This window comes from Salvelinus sp. IW2-2015, unplaced genomic scaffold (genome assembly GCF_002910315.2).
Source record: "Salvelinus sp. IW2-2015 unplaced genomic scaffold, ASM291031v2 Un_scaffold3675, whole genome shotgun sequence".
Taxonomy (NCBI): Eukaryota; Metazoa; Chordata; class Actinopteri; order Salmoniformes; family Salmonidae; genus Salvelinus; species Salvelinus sp. IW2-2015.
Window position 1 is genome coordinate 40,399 of NW_019944952.1, and position 16,177 is coordinate 56,575.

At 49.1% G+C, this 16,177-nt stretch overlaps 1 protein-coding gene and 1 long non-coding RNA gene across 2 annotated transcripts in view; one reads left to right on the top strand and one right to left on the bottom strand.

The window, feature by feature from the left end:
* Nucleotides 1–9,345, top strand: part of LOC112076302 (striatin) — a 44,151-nt gene extending 34,806 nt beyond the window's left edge. Inside the window, 8 exon segments of the mRNA XM_070441254.1 lie at nt 896–1,078; nt 1,433–1,604; nt 3,336–3,369; nt 3,371–3,447; nt 8,214–8,247; nt 8,249–8,294; nt 8,296–8,368; nt 9,119–9,345. Of these exon segments, the coding sequence (XP_070297355.1) occupies nt 896–1,078; nt 1,433–1,604; nt 3,336–3,369; nt 3,371–3,447; nt 8,214–8,247; nt 8,249–8,294; nt 8,296–8,368; nt 9,119–9,330 (831 nt within the window). The 3' untranslated portion in view covers nt 9,331–9,345.
* Nucleotides 3,474–3,654, bottom strand: LOC139025979 (uncharacterized). Its single transcript, XR_011477672.1, has 3 exons — nt 3,616–3,654; nt 3,561–3,578; nt 3,474–3,522 (listed from the first exon to the last, which is right to left on the bottom strand). It is a non-coding gene; the product is annotated as an uncharacterized lncRNA (long non-coding RNA).
* Nucleotides 9,346–16,177: the final 6,832 nt, after the last annotated feature.

Here is a 16,177-nt window from a genome sequence, read left to right on the forward strand (position 1 = left end):
TCAACCGCGAGCAGGCCGGAGCGAGCCTGTCACCGCGAGCAGGCCGGAGGTAGCCTGTCAACCGGGCAGGCCGGAGCTAGCCTGTCAACGCGGAGCAGGCCGAGCTGGGGCCTGTCAACCGGAGCAGGCCGGAGCTAGCCTGTCAACCGCGAGCAGGCAGGAGCTAGCCTGTCAACCGCGAGCAGGCCGGAGGTAGCCCTGTCCACCGCGAGCAGGCTGGAGCTAGCCTGTCAACCGTGAGCAGGCCGGAGCTAGCCTGATAACAGTGAGCAGGCTGGAGCTAGCCTGATAACAGTGAGCAGGCCGGAGCTAGCCTGATTAACAGTGAGCAGGCTGGAGCTAGCCTGATAACAGTGAGCAGGCTGGAGCTAGCCTGATAACAGTGAGCAGGCTGGAGCTAGCCTGATAACAGTGAGCAGGGTGGAGCTAGCCTGATAACAGTGAGCAGGCCGGAGCTAGCCTGTAACAGTGAGCAGGCCGGAGCTAGCTGTCAACCGCGAGCAGGCCGGAGCTCCTGATAACAGTGAGCAGGCTGGAGCGAGCCTGATAACAGGAGCAGCGGAGCTAGCCTGTCAACCGCGAGCAGCGCGAGCTAGCCTGTCAACCGCGAGCAGGCTGGAGCTAGCCTGATAACCGCGAGCAGGCTGGAGCTAGCCTGTCAACCGCGAGCAGGCTGGAGCTAGCCTGCGGTTGACAGGCTCGCTCCGGCCTGCTCGCGGTTGACAGGCTACCTCCGGCCTGCTTACTGTTATCAGGCTAGCTCCGGCCTGCTCACGGTTATCATTCAGAACACATTAAATAAATGTTGTGAATGTTTCTCCTGTGTCCGTTAACAAATGGCCTGAACAGACTCATCCATAATGCTGCTAATACTGTATCAGATATGCTACTGTAGTGGAACAGACATGATGCCCAATCCCTCCCTCTGTGTGTGTGTGTGTGTGTGTGTAGGAAGACGGAGGTGTCAGAGTCCAGTGCTGTGCTGGACTCATTCAGGTTCTACTGTGATGAAGACGATGATGAAGATGGTGCAGGGTTGGATCTGACTATCATGGAACAGACAGGACCTACGGGGACCGTAAGGCACACGCGCTATATACACACACACACAAGCTATACACACACACACGCACACACTGTACACGCTATACACACACGCGCTATACACGCTATACACATACACACAGGCGTGCATCATACACACACACGCTATATATACACACACACAAGCTATACACACACGCTATACACACACACACACACGCGCGCGCTATACACACACACACACACACACAGGCGTGCATCATACACACATTTAGCTAAATCCTTTTCCTTCTGAAGTTGATGATACCAGATCAGTCAATTATAAATATCTAAGCTGACAATATCAGAATGTCTGTAACCAACAGTACAACATCCCTCTGTCCCCTAGATGGTGAGGAAGAAGCCACCATCGTCATCATCACCGGCCCTGTCCCTCAGTATGGACACTAGTGAGGACCCGGACGCAGAGGATGCACTGAAAGGCTTCGACTTCCTGTCTAGCCCTGACAATATGGACACATCGCCTGAGTCCCGCAGCGCTGGGGACGGGACTGACTGGGGTGAGTGAGAGGGGGGACAGGGTGAGACTGGTGGGGTGGGACAGGATGAGTGGAGGGTGGGACAGGGTGAGGACTGGTGGGGCTGGGTGAGGATGAGTGAGGGGGACAGGGTGAGACTGGTGGGGTGGACAGGATGAGTGAGAGGGGACAGGGGTGGCGGGTGAGTGAGAGGGGGGACAGGTGAGACTGTGGGGTGGACAGGATGAGTGAGAGGTGGGCTGGGTGAGTGAGAGGGGGGACAGGGTGATGACAGGTGGGGCTGTGGTGATGGTGAGAGGGCGGGACTGGGTGAGTGAGAGGGGGACTGGGGTGAGTGGAGGGGGGACAGGGTGAGACTGGTGGGGCTGGGTGAGTGAGAGGGAGGGACTGGGTGAGACTGGTGTGGGCTGGGTGAGTGAGAGGGAGGACGTGGGTGAGACTGTGGGGCTGGTGAGTGAGAGAGGGACTGGGTGAGACTGGTGGGGCTGGTGAGTGAGAGGGGGGACTGGGTGAGGACTGGTTGGGCTGGGTGAGTGAGAGGGGGGACAGGGTGAGACTGGCGGGGCTGGGTGAGTGAGGGACTGGCGGGACTGGTGAGTGAGAGGGCGGGACTGGGTGAGTGAGAGGGGGGACTGGGTGAGTGAGGGCGGGACTGGGTGAGTGAGAGGGATAATAAATAACGGAGCAAAACTCTAAAGTTGAGTGAACTTCAATCTTGTGCGTATCTGTGAGGGCTGGTATTTGTCCTGGGGAGCTGTGCGCCAGTCTTGGGGGGGGGGGGTGAGGAGTCTGGGGATCTGTGAGGAGTCTGGGGATCTGTGAGGAGTCTGGGGATCTGTGAGGAGTCTGGGGGATCTGTGAGGAGTCTGGGGATCTGTGAGGGAGTCTGGGGATCTGTGAGGAGTATGAAGGGAATCTACTTGTTTCTCTTTGTGACTGACTACAACTACAGTTTGTCTCTTACCCCAAACCTGGAAAAACAAGTCTAGTTCCAAAATGGGGCTGTTGGTTAAATAAAAAGTGTGTGTTTGTTCATATAAAAGGTGATGCCAACAACAGTATTAAAGACTGACTCTCTCTGGGGTTTCTACCAGAGAAATAAATGATTTCCACTTGAACTATCATCTCTGGCTCAGTTAAAACACAACCGGCTGGCTTCCCGGTGGCGCAGTGGTCTAGGGCACTGCATCGCAGTGCTAGCTGCGCCACCAGAGTCTCTGGGTTCGCGCCCAGGCCTGTCGCAGCCGCCGCGACCGGGAGGTCCGTGGGGCGACGCACAATTGGGCTAGCGTCGTCCGGTTAGGGAGGGTTGACCGGTAGGGATATCCTTGTCTCATTGCGCTCCAGCGACTCCTGTGGCGGCCGGCGCAGTGCGCGCTAACCAAGGGGGCAGGTGCACGGTGTTTCCTCCGACACATTGGTGCGGCTGGCTTCCGGGTTGGAGGCGCGCTGTGTTAAGAAGCAGTGCGGCTTGGTTGGGTTGTGCTTTGGAGGACACGTGGCTTTCGACCTTCGTTCTCTCCCGAGCCCGTACGGGAGTTGTAGCGATGAGACAAGATAGTAATTACTAGCGATTGGATACCACGAAAATTGGGGAGAAAAGGGGATAAAAAAAATTTTTTTTTAAAACACAACCGGCTGAGTGTGGTGTAGATACTGGAGGAACTTTAAAGGCAAGACAAAACCTCCTGGATGTGGAAAGACATTGTGATATAGTCCGATCCTGAACAGGTCTGGTTTGTCCCTCTGTAGAGAAGGAGGAGCAGACTGCCATGTCAGAGGCCTGGATGTGGACAGGGTTTGATAACCAAACTCAAGGAGGAGTACAGGAAGGAGCGCAAGGGGAAGAAAGGGGAAAGAGTAAGTTACCTCTCCTCTTCCTGAACCTCTCTCCTCCCTGAACCTCTCCTCCTCCCTGAACCTCTCCTCCTCCCTGAACCTCTCTCTCTTCCCTGAACCTCTCCTCCTTCCCTGAACCTCTCCTCTTCCCTGAACCTTCCTCCTCTTCCCTGAACCTCTCCTTTTCCTGAACCTCTCCTCTTCCCTGAACCTCTCCTCCTCCGTGAACCTCTCTCTCCTCCCTGAACCTTCCCTCTTCCTGACCTCCTCTTCCCTGAACCTCTCCTCCTCCTGAACTCTCCTCTTCCCTGAACCTCTCCTCTTCCCTGAACCTCTCTCTTCCCGAACTCTCCTCTTCCCTGAACTCTCCTCCTCCCTGAACCTCTCCTCCTCCCTGAACCTCTCCTCTTCCTGAACCTCTCCTCTTCCCTGAACCTCTCCTCTCCCTGACCTCTCCTCCCTGTCCTCATCACTCTCCCTGTCCTTGTCTCATCCTCCATGTTCATCTCCTAAAAGCTTGAAATAAAGAATAAAACTTCTCATCTTTCTCCTAACTTATTTTAGCTTCTGTCTGTGTTATTATCATCCACCTGCCTTCAACTCTTCTGTCTGTCTCTGAATGTGTTTTAGTCCAACCTCAAGTGTTTTAGTCCAACCTCTCAATGTGTTTTAGTCAACCTCTGAATGGGTTTTAGTCCAACCTCTCAATGGTTTTAGTCCAACCTCTCAATGGGGTTTTAGTCCAACCTCCTGAATGGGTTTTAGTCCAATCTCCCTGAATGGGTTTTGTCACTCCTTTGTTTCCTTGTTAACTCGATACAGATAATTATGTGTTCAAAGTAATGTGCATCGTACAGAACCTACACCACTTAGTCTGCCAGGGATCAATACTAACTCAATCATATTGCACTCGACATCACTCATCATCTTGAAGGAGTGTCCATACAGCACTTGGAATCCGCTCTGTAACCTCATGGTAACATGAATCCTTAGTGACGGGCTATACATCTGCAGTCCTTAGTGACGGGCTATACATGCTGAGTCCTTAGTGACAGGCTATACATGCTGAGACCTTAGTGACGGGCTATACATTCTGAGTCCTTAGTGACAGGCTATACATGCTGAGTCCTTAGTGACGGGCCTATACATGCTGAGTCCTTAGTGACAGGCTATACAGACTCAGACCTTAGTGACAGGCTATACATGCTGAGTCCTTAGTGACGGGCTATACATGCTGAGTCCTTAGTGACGGGCTATACATGCTGAGTCCTTAGTGACGGCTATACATGCTGAAGTCCTTAGTGACGGGCATATACATTGCTGAGTCCTTAGTGACGGGCTAGACATGCTGAGTCCTAGTGACGGCTAGACATGCTGAGTCCTTAGTGACGGGCTAGACATGCCTGAGTCCTTAGTGACGGCTAGACATGCTGAGTCCTTATGACGGGCTAGACATGTCTGAGTCCCTTAGTGACGGGCTAGACATTCTGAGTCCTTAGTGACGGGCTAGACATTCTGAGTCTTAGTGACGGGCTAGACATTCTGAGTCCTTAGTGACGGGCTAGACATTCTGAGTCCTTAGTGACGGGCTAGACATTCTGAGTCCTTAGTGACCGGGCTAGACATGCTGAGTCCTTAGTGACGGGCTAGACATTCTGAGTCCTTAGTGACGGGCTAGACATTCTGAGTCCTTAGCGACGGGCTAGACATTCTGAGTCCTTAGCGGACGGGCTAGACATTCTGAGTCCTTAGCGACGGGGCTAAGACATTCTCAGACCTTAGCACGGGCTAGACATTTCTCAGACCTTAGGCGACGGGCTAGACATTCTCAGACCTTAGCGACGGGCTAGACATTCTCAGAACCTAGCGACGGGCTAGGACATTCTCAGACTTAGCGACGGCTAGACATTCTCAGACCTTAGCGACGGGCTATAAGCTTCTAGACCTTAGCGACGCGGCTATACATTTCAGACGTTAGCGACGGGCTATACATTCTTCAGACCTTAGCGACGGGCTATACATTCTCAGACCTACTAGCGACGGGCTATACATTCTCAGAACCTTAGCGACGGGCTATACATTCTCAGACCTTAGCGACGGGCTATACATTCTCAGACCTTAGCGACGGCTATACATTCTCAGACCTTAGCGACGGGCTATACATTCTCAGACCTTAGCGACGGGCTATACATTCTCAGACCTTAGCGACGGCTTACATTCTTCAGACTAGCGACGGGCTTACATTCTCAGACCTTAGCGACGGGCTATACATTCTCAGACCTTAGCGACGGCTATACATTCAGCTTACGACGCTAACATTCAGACTTAGCGACAGGTCCTGCTGCTCAACCTGCCCCTCCTGCTGTCGCAGGCTTGCCCCTCGCTGCTGTCGGCAGGCTGCCCCTCCTGCTGTCGCAGTGCCCCTTCCTGCTGTCGCAGGCAGCTCCTCCTGGTCGCGAGGCTGCCCGTTCTTGCTGTCGCAGCTGGCTGCCCGGTTCTGGCTGTCGCAGGCTGGGCTGCCCCTCCTGCTGTCGCAGGCATGCCCGTTCTGCTGTCTGCAGGCTGCCCTGCCTCTGCTGTCGCGAGGCCTGCCCGTTCTGCTGTCGCAGGCTGCCCCTCCTGCTGTCGGCAGGCTGCCCGTTTCTGCTGTCGCAGGCTGCCGTTCTGGCTGTCGCAGGTGCCCCTCCTGCTGTCGGGCAGGCTCCCGTTCTGCTGTCGCAGGCCTGCCCGTTCTGCTGTCGCAGGCTGCCCCTCCTGCTGTCGCAGGCTGCCCGTTCTGCTGCTCGGCAGGCGCCCTCCTGCTGTCGCAGGCTGCCCTCCTGCTGTCGCGGCTCCCCTCCAGCTGTCGCACTGGCCCGTTCTGCTGTCGCAGGCTGCCCGTTCTGCTGTGTCGCAGGCTGCTCCTTCCTCCTCCTGCTGTCGCAGGCTGCCCCTCCTGCTGTCGCAGGCTGCCCCTTCCTGCCTGTCGCAGGCTGCCCCGTTCTGCTGTCGCAGGCTGCCCCTCCTGCTGTGGCAGGCTGCCCGTTCTGCTGTCGCAGGCTGCCCCCCCTGCTGTCGGCAGGCTGCCCGTTCTGCTGTCGCAGGCTGCCCCTCCTGCTGTCGCAGGCTGCCGCTTCTTGGCTGTCGCAGGCTGCCCGTTCTTGCTGTCGCAGGCTCCCCTCCTGCTGTCGCAGGCTGCCCGTTCTGCTGTCGCAGGCTGCCCGTTCTGGCTGGTCGCAGGCTGCCCCTCCTGCTGTCGCAGGCTGCCCGTTCTGCTGTCGGCAGGCTGCCCGTTCTGCTGTCCGCAGGCTGCCCCTCCTGCTGTCGCAGGCTGTCCCTCCTGCTGTCGCAGGCTGCCCCTCCTTCTGTCGCAGGCTGCCCCTCCTGCTGTCGCAGGCTGCCCCTCCTCGCTGTCGCAGGCTGCCCCTCTGCTGTCGCAGGCTGCCCCTCCTCCTGTCTGTCGCAGGCTGCCCCTCCTCCTGCTGTCGCAGGCTGCCCTCCTCCTGCTGTCGAGGCTGCTGCTCCTCCTCCTGCTGTCGCAGGCTGCTCCTCCTCCTCCTGCTGTCGCAGGCTGACCCCTCCTGCTGTCGCAGGCTGCCCCTCCTGCTGTCGCAGGCTGCTCCTCCTCCTCCTGCTGTCGCAGGCTGCTCCTCCTGCTGTCCAGCGCTGCCCCTCTGCTGTCACAGGCTGCTTCTTTCTTCTTGCTGTCTTTCCTCTCATGGAGTTCTATGTTTTTGTTTGTCTTCATCCTTGTGGGTCTGTGTGGGGGTGTTTGTTCAGATGCCCCCACAACCCCCTCGACATCACGGACATCTTTTTCTCCCCGTTCAGTTGTAACAAATATAGAACACTCAACTGCTGTCAGGCTTTGTTTTCCCCTATACTGTAGTAATGTCCTCTGCTCTCTCTTCTCCCTGCTGTTCAGTATACACTACTGGTCTGTAGTAATGTCCCTCTCTCTTCTCCCTGCTGTATCAGTATACACTACTGGTCTGTAGTAATGTCCTCTCTCTTCTCCCTGCTGTTATCAGTATACACTACTGGTCTGTAGTAATGTCCTCTCTCTCTTCTCCCTGCTATCAGTATACACTACTGGTCTGTAGTAATGTCCTCTCTCTGCTCCCTGCTGTATCAGATATACACTACTGTTCTGTAGTAATGTCCTCTCTCTGCTTCCCTGCTGTATCAGTATACACTACTGGTCTGTAGTAATGTCCTCTCTCTTCTTCCCTGCTGTTATCAGTATAACTACTTGGTTTCTGTAAGTATGTCCTCTCTCTTCTCCCATGCTGTATCAGTATCCACCTACTGGTCTGTAGTAATGTTCCTCCTTCTCTGCTTCAGATCTCTATCTGAAACGTCCCTGGTATCAGTAATACTCACTGGTCTGTAGTAATGTTCCTTCTCTTCTCCCACTGCTGTATTCAGTATACACACTGGTGTCTTGTAGTAATGTCCCTCTCTGCTGCTCCCTGGCTGTATATGTTATACACTACTGGTCTGTAGTAATGTCCTCATCATCTGCTCCCTGCTGTATCAGTATACCTACTGGTCTGGTAAGTAATAGTCCTCTCTCTTCTTCCCTTGCTGTATCATATACACTACATGGTCTGTAGTAATGTCCTCTCTCTTCTCCCTGCTTGTATCCAGTATAACACTACTGGTCCTGTTTAGTAAGTAGCCTCGCTCTGTCGCCCCTGCTGTATCAGTAATAACTATGCTCTATAAGCCCTGGCCCTTGACGATATGGTTATTCTTTGATTGTCTCCTCTCTTGTTCTAACCATTTTCCCCTACCTGTTTGCCTCCCCAGGACCTAACCGGTCTAAGCTCCAGGACATGCTGGCACCTGAGGGACCAAGAGACCATGAGTCCGCAGGGAGAACCCCTTTCTTCTCTTCCCCCCAGGCCCGCCTCCAACGCAACCCAGCCTCAACGAGCAGCACCAGGACAACCGCACGGACGAAGGTACAGGTCTCTCATGTCCCATCTGTCCCGCGTCTCTCTGTCCCGGTCTCTTCTGTCCCTCTGCCCGGTCTCTCTGTCCCTCTGTCCCGGTCTCTCTGTCCCGGGTATCTCTGTCCTCTGTCCCGGTCTCTCTGTCCCCGGTCTCTCTGTCCCGTCCTCTCATCTGGTATCTCTGGTCCCCGTTCTCTCTGGTACTCTGTCCCCGGTCTCTCTGGTATCTCCTCGTCGTCCTCCTGGAGTCTCTCCGGTCTCACTGATCCACCGGTTCTCGTCCGTTCCCAGTCGCGGGTCTCTCTGGTCCTCCCCGGTCTCTCTGTCCCCGGCTCTCCCCAGTCCTCTGTCCCCGGTCTCATCTGGTATCTCTGTCCCCGGTCTCTCTGTCCCCTCTCCAGGTGCTACTCTGTCCCCGCGTCTCTACTCTTATCTCTGTCCCCGGTCTCTCTGTCCTCCCCGGTCTCTCTGTCCCCGGTCTCTGCCAGATCCAGGGTTAATCACTAGGGTTGCAAAATTAAGAAAAGGTTCCTAAAGTTCCCTGTTTTTTTCCAGAATCTTCTCAGTTGAAAGATTCCCTTCCTGCTTATTCATCTCTGATTCAGGGAATCCTCTAGCTGGGATATCGGGCCAAAAAACAGGAAACTGTTTTGGGGGATTGTTTTCAGAAGTTCGCAACATGTATTTGCCCAGTGTTATGTCATTGTCATTGTGTAATGGCTTCCTTGCAGGTAGTAACTGTGTTTTTCTCTATTCTAGTGGAGGCGCTGACGTTCCCTCCCTCCTCAGGAAAGTCCTTCATCATGGGTCGTGATGAGAACATGGAGGCTGAACTGGGGCTGGGACTGGGGGAGTTGGCTGGTCTTACCGTCGCCAACGAGGCTGATAGCTTGGCGTACGACGTAAGTAGCACCTCTTTGAGTACTATAATACAATCAGAAGTCTCATTCCTGTTCCCAAGAACTCTCTAAGGCTAACCGCCACAATGGCTACCGTCCTGTAGCGCTCACATCTGAAGGTACATGACTCAATTATTATGGTGGTGGGAGATTATAGTATGGTTTTTAAATACTTCAATGGACCGTAAATGGAAATCACATTACAAACTTATCAACCTCATGCACTTAAAGACATGATGAATATTATTCATATAGTGGAACTAGTGGATATATGGAGGCTTAAATATCAAGCTATTTGTCTCCACTACTTTCTTAGGTCATTCTCGCTGGCACCAAATGTTTGATAGGGGACAAAATGCGGGCGGTCCCATAAAATAATTGGAATACACATTATTCTTACAGATTTTCCACGAGGATATTGGAGACTTGCTTAAAACCAGGACAGCATGACTGACTCGTTCCCTACGTACCATAGGTACAGCAGATCCCCTTATTGTATGGGACACTTTTAAATGAGCCTGCAGAGGCCATGCAATTCAGTACTCATCTACAATACAAAAACTATTTAGGTCAGAAGAGACCATATTAACAAAGGAAAATGGAAAGACTAACAGTACAGTTAGATGGCAATAAAAACTGTACCGTAGAGGCACAGAATAAGTTGGAGGAAAAAGAAATGGAGGAACTTATTCCAGAAAGATCCAGTGTAATAATAATTTGGTGCATTTCTCCCCATATTCCATCCAGTTTGCTTTATTTTTAAATAAGGGGATATTTTTTAAATAAAGCAAACTGGATGGAATATGGGGAGAAATGCACCAAATTATTTTCTAATCTTCAGCATAGAAATGCTACCCAAAATAATTTACTGAAACTTGTTCCAAATTTATTTTATATATATTTTTATTTATTTTACCTTTATTTAACTAGGCAAGTCGGTTAAGAACAAATTCTTATTTTCAATGACGGCCTAGGAACAGTGGGTTAACTACCTTGTTCAGGGGGCAGAACGACAGATTTTTACCTTGTCAGCTCGGGGATTCGATCTTGCAACCTTTCGGTTACTAGTCACATGCTTTAACTACTAGACTACCTGCCGCCCCAGATGACGGAGTCATCCATGATTCACCAAACGAGGTTTTGAAAGAAGTAAAGTACTTTAAGCACATGTTTTCATTTCAGTCTCCTCCGTCTCCACTAAACGAAGTTAATTGTAAGGATTCTTTGTTTCTTCCTACTAATAGAGTAAAATGAACATCCGTACAGACCTTCACCTACAGAGAAGGGACTTCTAGATGCAATTAAAGCCTTCAAGTCTGGGGAAATCTCCAGGCCTGGATGGCATTATTAGGTAGTTGAGGTATATCAAATATATGTCCTCAAAAGGTCTGTTATTAGCATGTTTTAGCCGCTCCTGTAAAAAACGGTAGATTATCAGATACTCAACAAGAAGGTTTTGATTTATATTATTACTGAAGCAGGTTCCTGGTGGTAAATAGAAAGATCCAGTCCACCTATAAGAAACTGGAGACCCCTTACACCTCAGTGTTGTGATGCTGAAATGCTCAGGACATAGAAATAAAATGGTATTGTCGGATAATCATTTTAATCAGACAGTTTTTTTATTTTTTATTTTTTTTTACAGTGCATTGGGAAAGTATTCATACCCCTTGACTTTTCCCACATTTTGTTACGTTACAGCCTTATTCTACAATGGATTCAGTACGTTTTCCTCATCAATCTACACACAATACCCCATAATGACATCACAATACCCCATAATGACATCACAATACCCCATAATGACATCACAATACCCCATAATGACACAGTGAAAACAGGTTTTTAAGAAATGTAAATCAAATAAAAACTGAAATACCTTATTTACATAAGTATTCAGACAATTTGCTATGAGACTCGAAATTGATCTCAGGTGCACCCTGTTTCCATTGATCATCCTTGAGATGTTTCTCCAACTTGATTGGAGTCCAAATGTGGKAAATTCAAGTGATTGGACATGATTTGGAAAGGCACACACCTGTTTATATAAGGTCCCACAGTTGACAGTGCATGTCAGCTGTGGGACCTTATAAAATTAGATTAAAGAACCTGATAAACGCCTTATGGAACAGCAGGGACTGTGAAGCAACACAAACATTGGCATACACATGCGCGCACACACACGCACACGATAACATACGCACTATACATACACATGGATTTATTATACATACACATGGATTTATGTGTAGATATGTGGTAGTGGTGGAGGAGGGGCCTGAGGTCACACAGTGTGTTGTGAAATCTGTGAATGTATTGTAATGTTTTTAAAATTGTACAAACTTTCTTAATTTTGCTGGACCTCAGGAAGAGTAGCAGCTGCTTTGGCAGCAGCTAAGGGGAATCCATAATAAATACAAATGTCAGTGCAAAAAACCAAGCCATGAGGTCGAAGGAATTGTCCGTAGAGCTCCGAGACAGGATTGTGTCGAAGCACAGATCTGGGGAAGGGTACCAAAACATTTGTGCAGCATTGAATCCCCAAGAACAGAACAGTGGCCTCATTCATTCTTAAATGGAAAAAGTTTGGAAGCACCAAGACTCTTCCTGGAGCTGGCTGCCCGGCCAAACTGAGCAATCAGGGGAGAAGGGCCTTGGTCAGGGAGGTGATCAAGAACCTGATGGTCACTCTGACAGAGCTCCAGAGTTCCTCTGTTGAGATGGGAGAACCTTCGAGAAGGAAAACCATCTTGGCATCTCCACCAATCAGTGGCCAGACAGAAGCCACTCCTCAGTAAAAGGCACATGACAGCCCGCTTGGACTTTGCCAAAAGGCACCTAAAGGACTCTCAGACCATGAGAAACAAGATTCTCTGGTCTGATGAAACCAAGATTGAACTTTCAACTGAAGATTGAAACCAAAACTTAAGATTGAACTTTTTGTCCTCAATGCCAAGCGTCACGTCTAGAAGAAACCTGGCACAAGCCCTACGGTGAAACATGGTGGTGGCAGCATCAGATGTTTTTCAGCATCAGAGCTGGGAGACTAGTTAGCGATCGAGGGAAAGATGAACAGAGCAAAGTTACAGAGAGATCCTGATAAAACATGCTCCAGGGTGCTCAGGACTTCAGACTGGGTGAAGGTTCACCTTCCAACAGGACAATGACCTAAGCACACAGTCAAGACAACACAGGATGGCTTCGGGACAAGTCTCTGAATGTCATTGAGTGGACCAGTCAGAGCCCGGACGTTGAAGACTTGAACCCGATAGAACATCTCTGGAGAGACCTGAAAATATCTGCAGTGACGCTCCCCATCCAACCTGACAGCTTGAGAGGATCTGCAGAGAAGAATGGGAGAAACTCCCCAAATACAGGTGTGCCAAGCTTGTAGCGTCATACACAAGAAGACTCGAGGCTGTAATTGCTGCCAAAGGTGCTTCAACAAAGTACTGAGTAAAGGGTCTGAATACTTGTATTAAAAATAAAAAACTGAAATTACATTTACACATTTGCTTTGTCATTATGGGGATAWCAAAAAAAACAATTTAATCAATTTTAGAATAAGGCTGTAACAAAATGTGGAAAAATTCAAGGGGTCTGAATACTTTCTGAATGCAGAGTAAARTAATTATGTAAATGTTATATTTATTCTTTTTTTTTTATACATTTGCTAAAATTTCTTAAGCTATTTTTGCTTTGTCATTATGGGGTATCGTATGTAGATTGATCAGGATTTTAAAACAATATATATTTTGTGAATGTATTGTCCTTTGAAAGGCTGGTTATGGCACACATCAACTCCATCATCCCAGACACCCTAGACCAAAATGAACTGATCAGATGGGTCGAGGTTAGGGTTTTAGGTTTTCTTATCTTTCAAACTTTTCCAACAGTACTGAATCGTATGGGTGAGGTTAGCGGGTGTTTAGTGTTCTTTTAGCGTTAATGAAATCGTAATGGGTCGAGGCTTTAGGGGTTAGCGTTGCTTTACCGTATGAATCGTATGGGTCGAGGTTAGGGTTGAGGAGGTCGTTCTATTACGTTATGAACAATCGTATGGGATCGAGTTAGGGGTTTAGTGTTTCTTACCGTGATGGAATCTGTATGGTCGAGGTTAGGGTTAGGCTCTTACCGTGATGATATCGATATGGGGTCGGAGGTTGAGGGGTTAGGTTCTTTACCGTGTGAATCGTATGCGGTCGAGGTTAGGGTAGGTTCTGTTGATGTTGCAGTTAGTTGGGTCTTACCTATTGCAATCGTATGGGTCGAGTTAGGGTTTTAGGTTCTTACCCGTTAGTGAATCGTATGGGTCGAGTTAGGGTAAGGTTTGGTTTCCAGCTGCTGAATGGTCCCGCCAGCCTCCCACTGAAAACACTGCCTCCTGTACTGCTCATCACCACACACACAGCAACATGCACCCTGGTGGCCCTGAAACGTGTACATGGGTCCACCTCTTACAGAGGCATTCCTGGAAGAATAATGGACCGGAGACAAATAGTGACCTTGTAGACAATCTGGACTGGTATAAAAGGTCAATACATTTTTTTTGAGCAGACATTATTCTCACAGGTTTGAAGTCATTCCGATTTACATTTATTAAATTCAGGAAGTAAATTGAAATTCCAATTCTTCCCCCAATGAGGAATTGGACCCGTGCGAACCCGGTGAGGAATTGTCTCTAGTCTTAAAGTCTCTACTTTAGTTAAGTAGGACACAGGTCAGGTTCAGTCTTACTTTCTTCGGCAGGGGGCAGTGCTTCTGTAGGTGCCAATTCTTCAGCGTGTGGTCCCTCTGAGGCGGTGACCCAGAAACGCGGTTCTACGGGGTGAACGCCAGACCCTCGGGATTCCGGTCAAAGTGGCTCGCAGGGGTCAACTTGGGTTCCACGTACCTGACCTGTTCAGAGTGCATCCTCTGCTTGTATGGACATCTGCAGGGAAGAGAGGAAAACGACGCAGTGGATTATGGGTAGATAAAGTGTGGAAAGTCAACAGCAATCATTTTCATCTCTGCATTATTATTGTGTGCCAGATGACTTCCTGTCAGTGGTGAGGAAAGGTATTGAGTGGACAGACACAGTATGTAATCAGGTCGTAATGAATATCATAGTTGTAATTCAGACGTCAGTGTAATTCAGAAGTAGATGTAATATTCAATCAGAAGGTAATCGCTCAGTTGAAATAGTATAGTAATGTAATTCAACAGATATTCAGAATCAGTATTCAGAGTCATAAGTATATATTCGACGTCAGCATTCAGCGTAGAATGTAATCAACTAATGTTAATTAGAGTCATAATGTATACTATTCGACGCAAAATCAGCGTCAAATGTAAATATTCAGAACGGTCAGTAATGTAAATATATTCAAGACGTCTAGTGAATGTAAATTAAGTCAGTTGTTTTCCAGGAGACTGTAGCTATTAAATTATTTATTCAACTGATAGTAAATTGTTTAATATTTGAGTCTTATAGTAAATATTCCCAGACGTCCCAAAGTTAATGTAAATATTCAGACGTCAGTAACTGTAAATTTCAGACGTTCATAATGTATTATATTCAGACGTCAGTAAGTATCAGCTAGTATTATATATCAGACGTCAGTAATGATATTTAGACGTCAGAACTATATTATTCCAGACGTCGAGTAAATGTAATATTCAGAGCGTCAGTAATGTAAATGATATTCGCACGTCAGTAAATGTAAATATATTTCAGACGTCATAATGTTATTAATTCAGACGTCAGTAATGTATATATTTCAGACGTCAGTAATGTATATTCGACGTCAGTAAGGTATCTATATTCAGGACGTCAGTAATAGTTATTAAGCATCATTCGATCGTTCAGATAATTATCATGACATCAGATCAGTATATTATATTCAGACATCAGTCAATTAATATATTCAGCCTCTAGTATATATATATATATATAATATTTATATTATATTATATGATATATTCAGACATCAGTAATGTATATATTCAGACATAAGTAATTGTATATATTCAGACGTCAGTAAATGTAAATATTTCAGAGCAGAAGCAGAGATCGCTTTGGTTGGCTGGAGTCCCGGGCCTTCTCTTCACACAACCTGATATAACAGGGCCTGGGTGGCAGGAAGGCTCGGCCCCAGTGACCGTACTGGGCCGTTTCTCACACCCAATCGAGGGCAAGTGCAGTTGCTGTACCAAGCAGTGGACGCAGCCAAATCAAGATGCGTTTTGATGGTGCAGCTCTTGGAACTGAGGATTTTGGTTCAACTCCTGAGGGGGAAGAGGTGGAGTCGCTCCTTTCCTCACGACTGTGAGGACCATTTTAAGTCCTTAGTGATTTGGACACCGAGGAACTTGAAGCTCTCGACCCGCTCCACTCCATCGTCAATGTGGATGGGGGGCGTGATCGCCTTCCCGTTTCCTGTAGTCCACGATCAGTCTCCTTGGTCTGACTGACGTTGAGGGAGAGGTTGTTTGCTCTGACAACCACACTGCCAGGTCACTGAACCTCCTCCCTATAGGCTGTCTCTCGTTACCAGTGATCAGGGCTACCACCGTTGTGTCGTCGGCAAACTTGGATTGATTGGTGTTGGGAGTTCCGTGAGTGGCTACGCAGTCGTGGGTGAACGGGGAGTACAGGAGGGGAATTAGCACACACCCATGTTGAGGGTCAGTGTGGCGGATGTGTTGTTGCCCTAACTCACCACCGGGGGGCGGCCGTCAGGAAGTCCAGGAACAGTTACAGAGGGAGTGTTTAGTCCGAGTCCTTTAGCTTAGTGATGAGCTTTGAGGGAAAAATGATGTTGAACGCTGAGTTGTAGTCAATGAACACCATTCTTACATAGGTATTACTCTTTATCTAGGTGGGTAAAGGGCAGTGTGGATTCTGTTGGGGCGGTATGCAAACCCGAATGGTCTA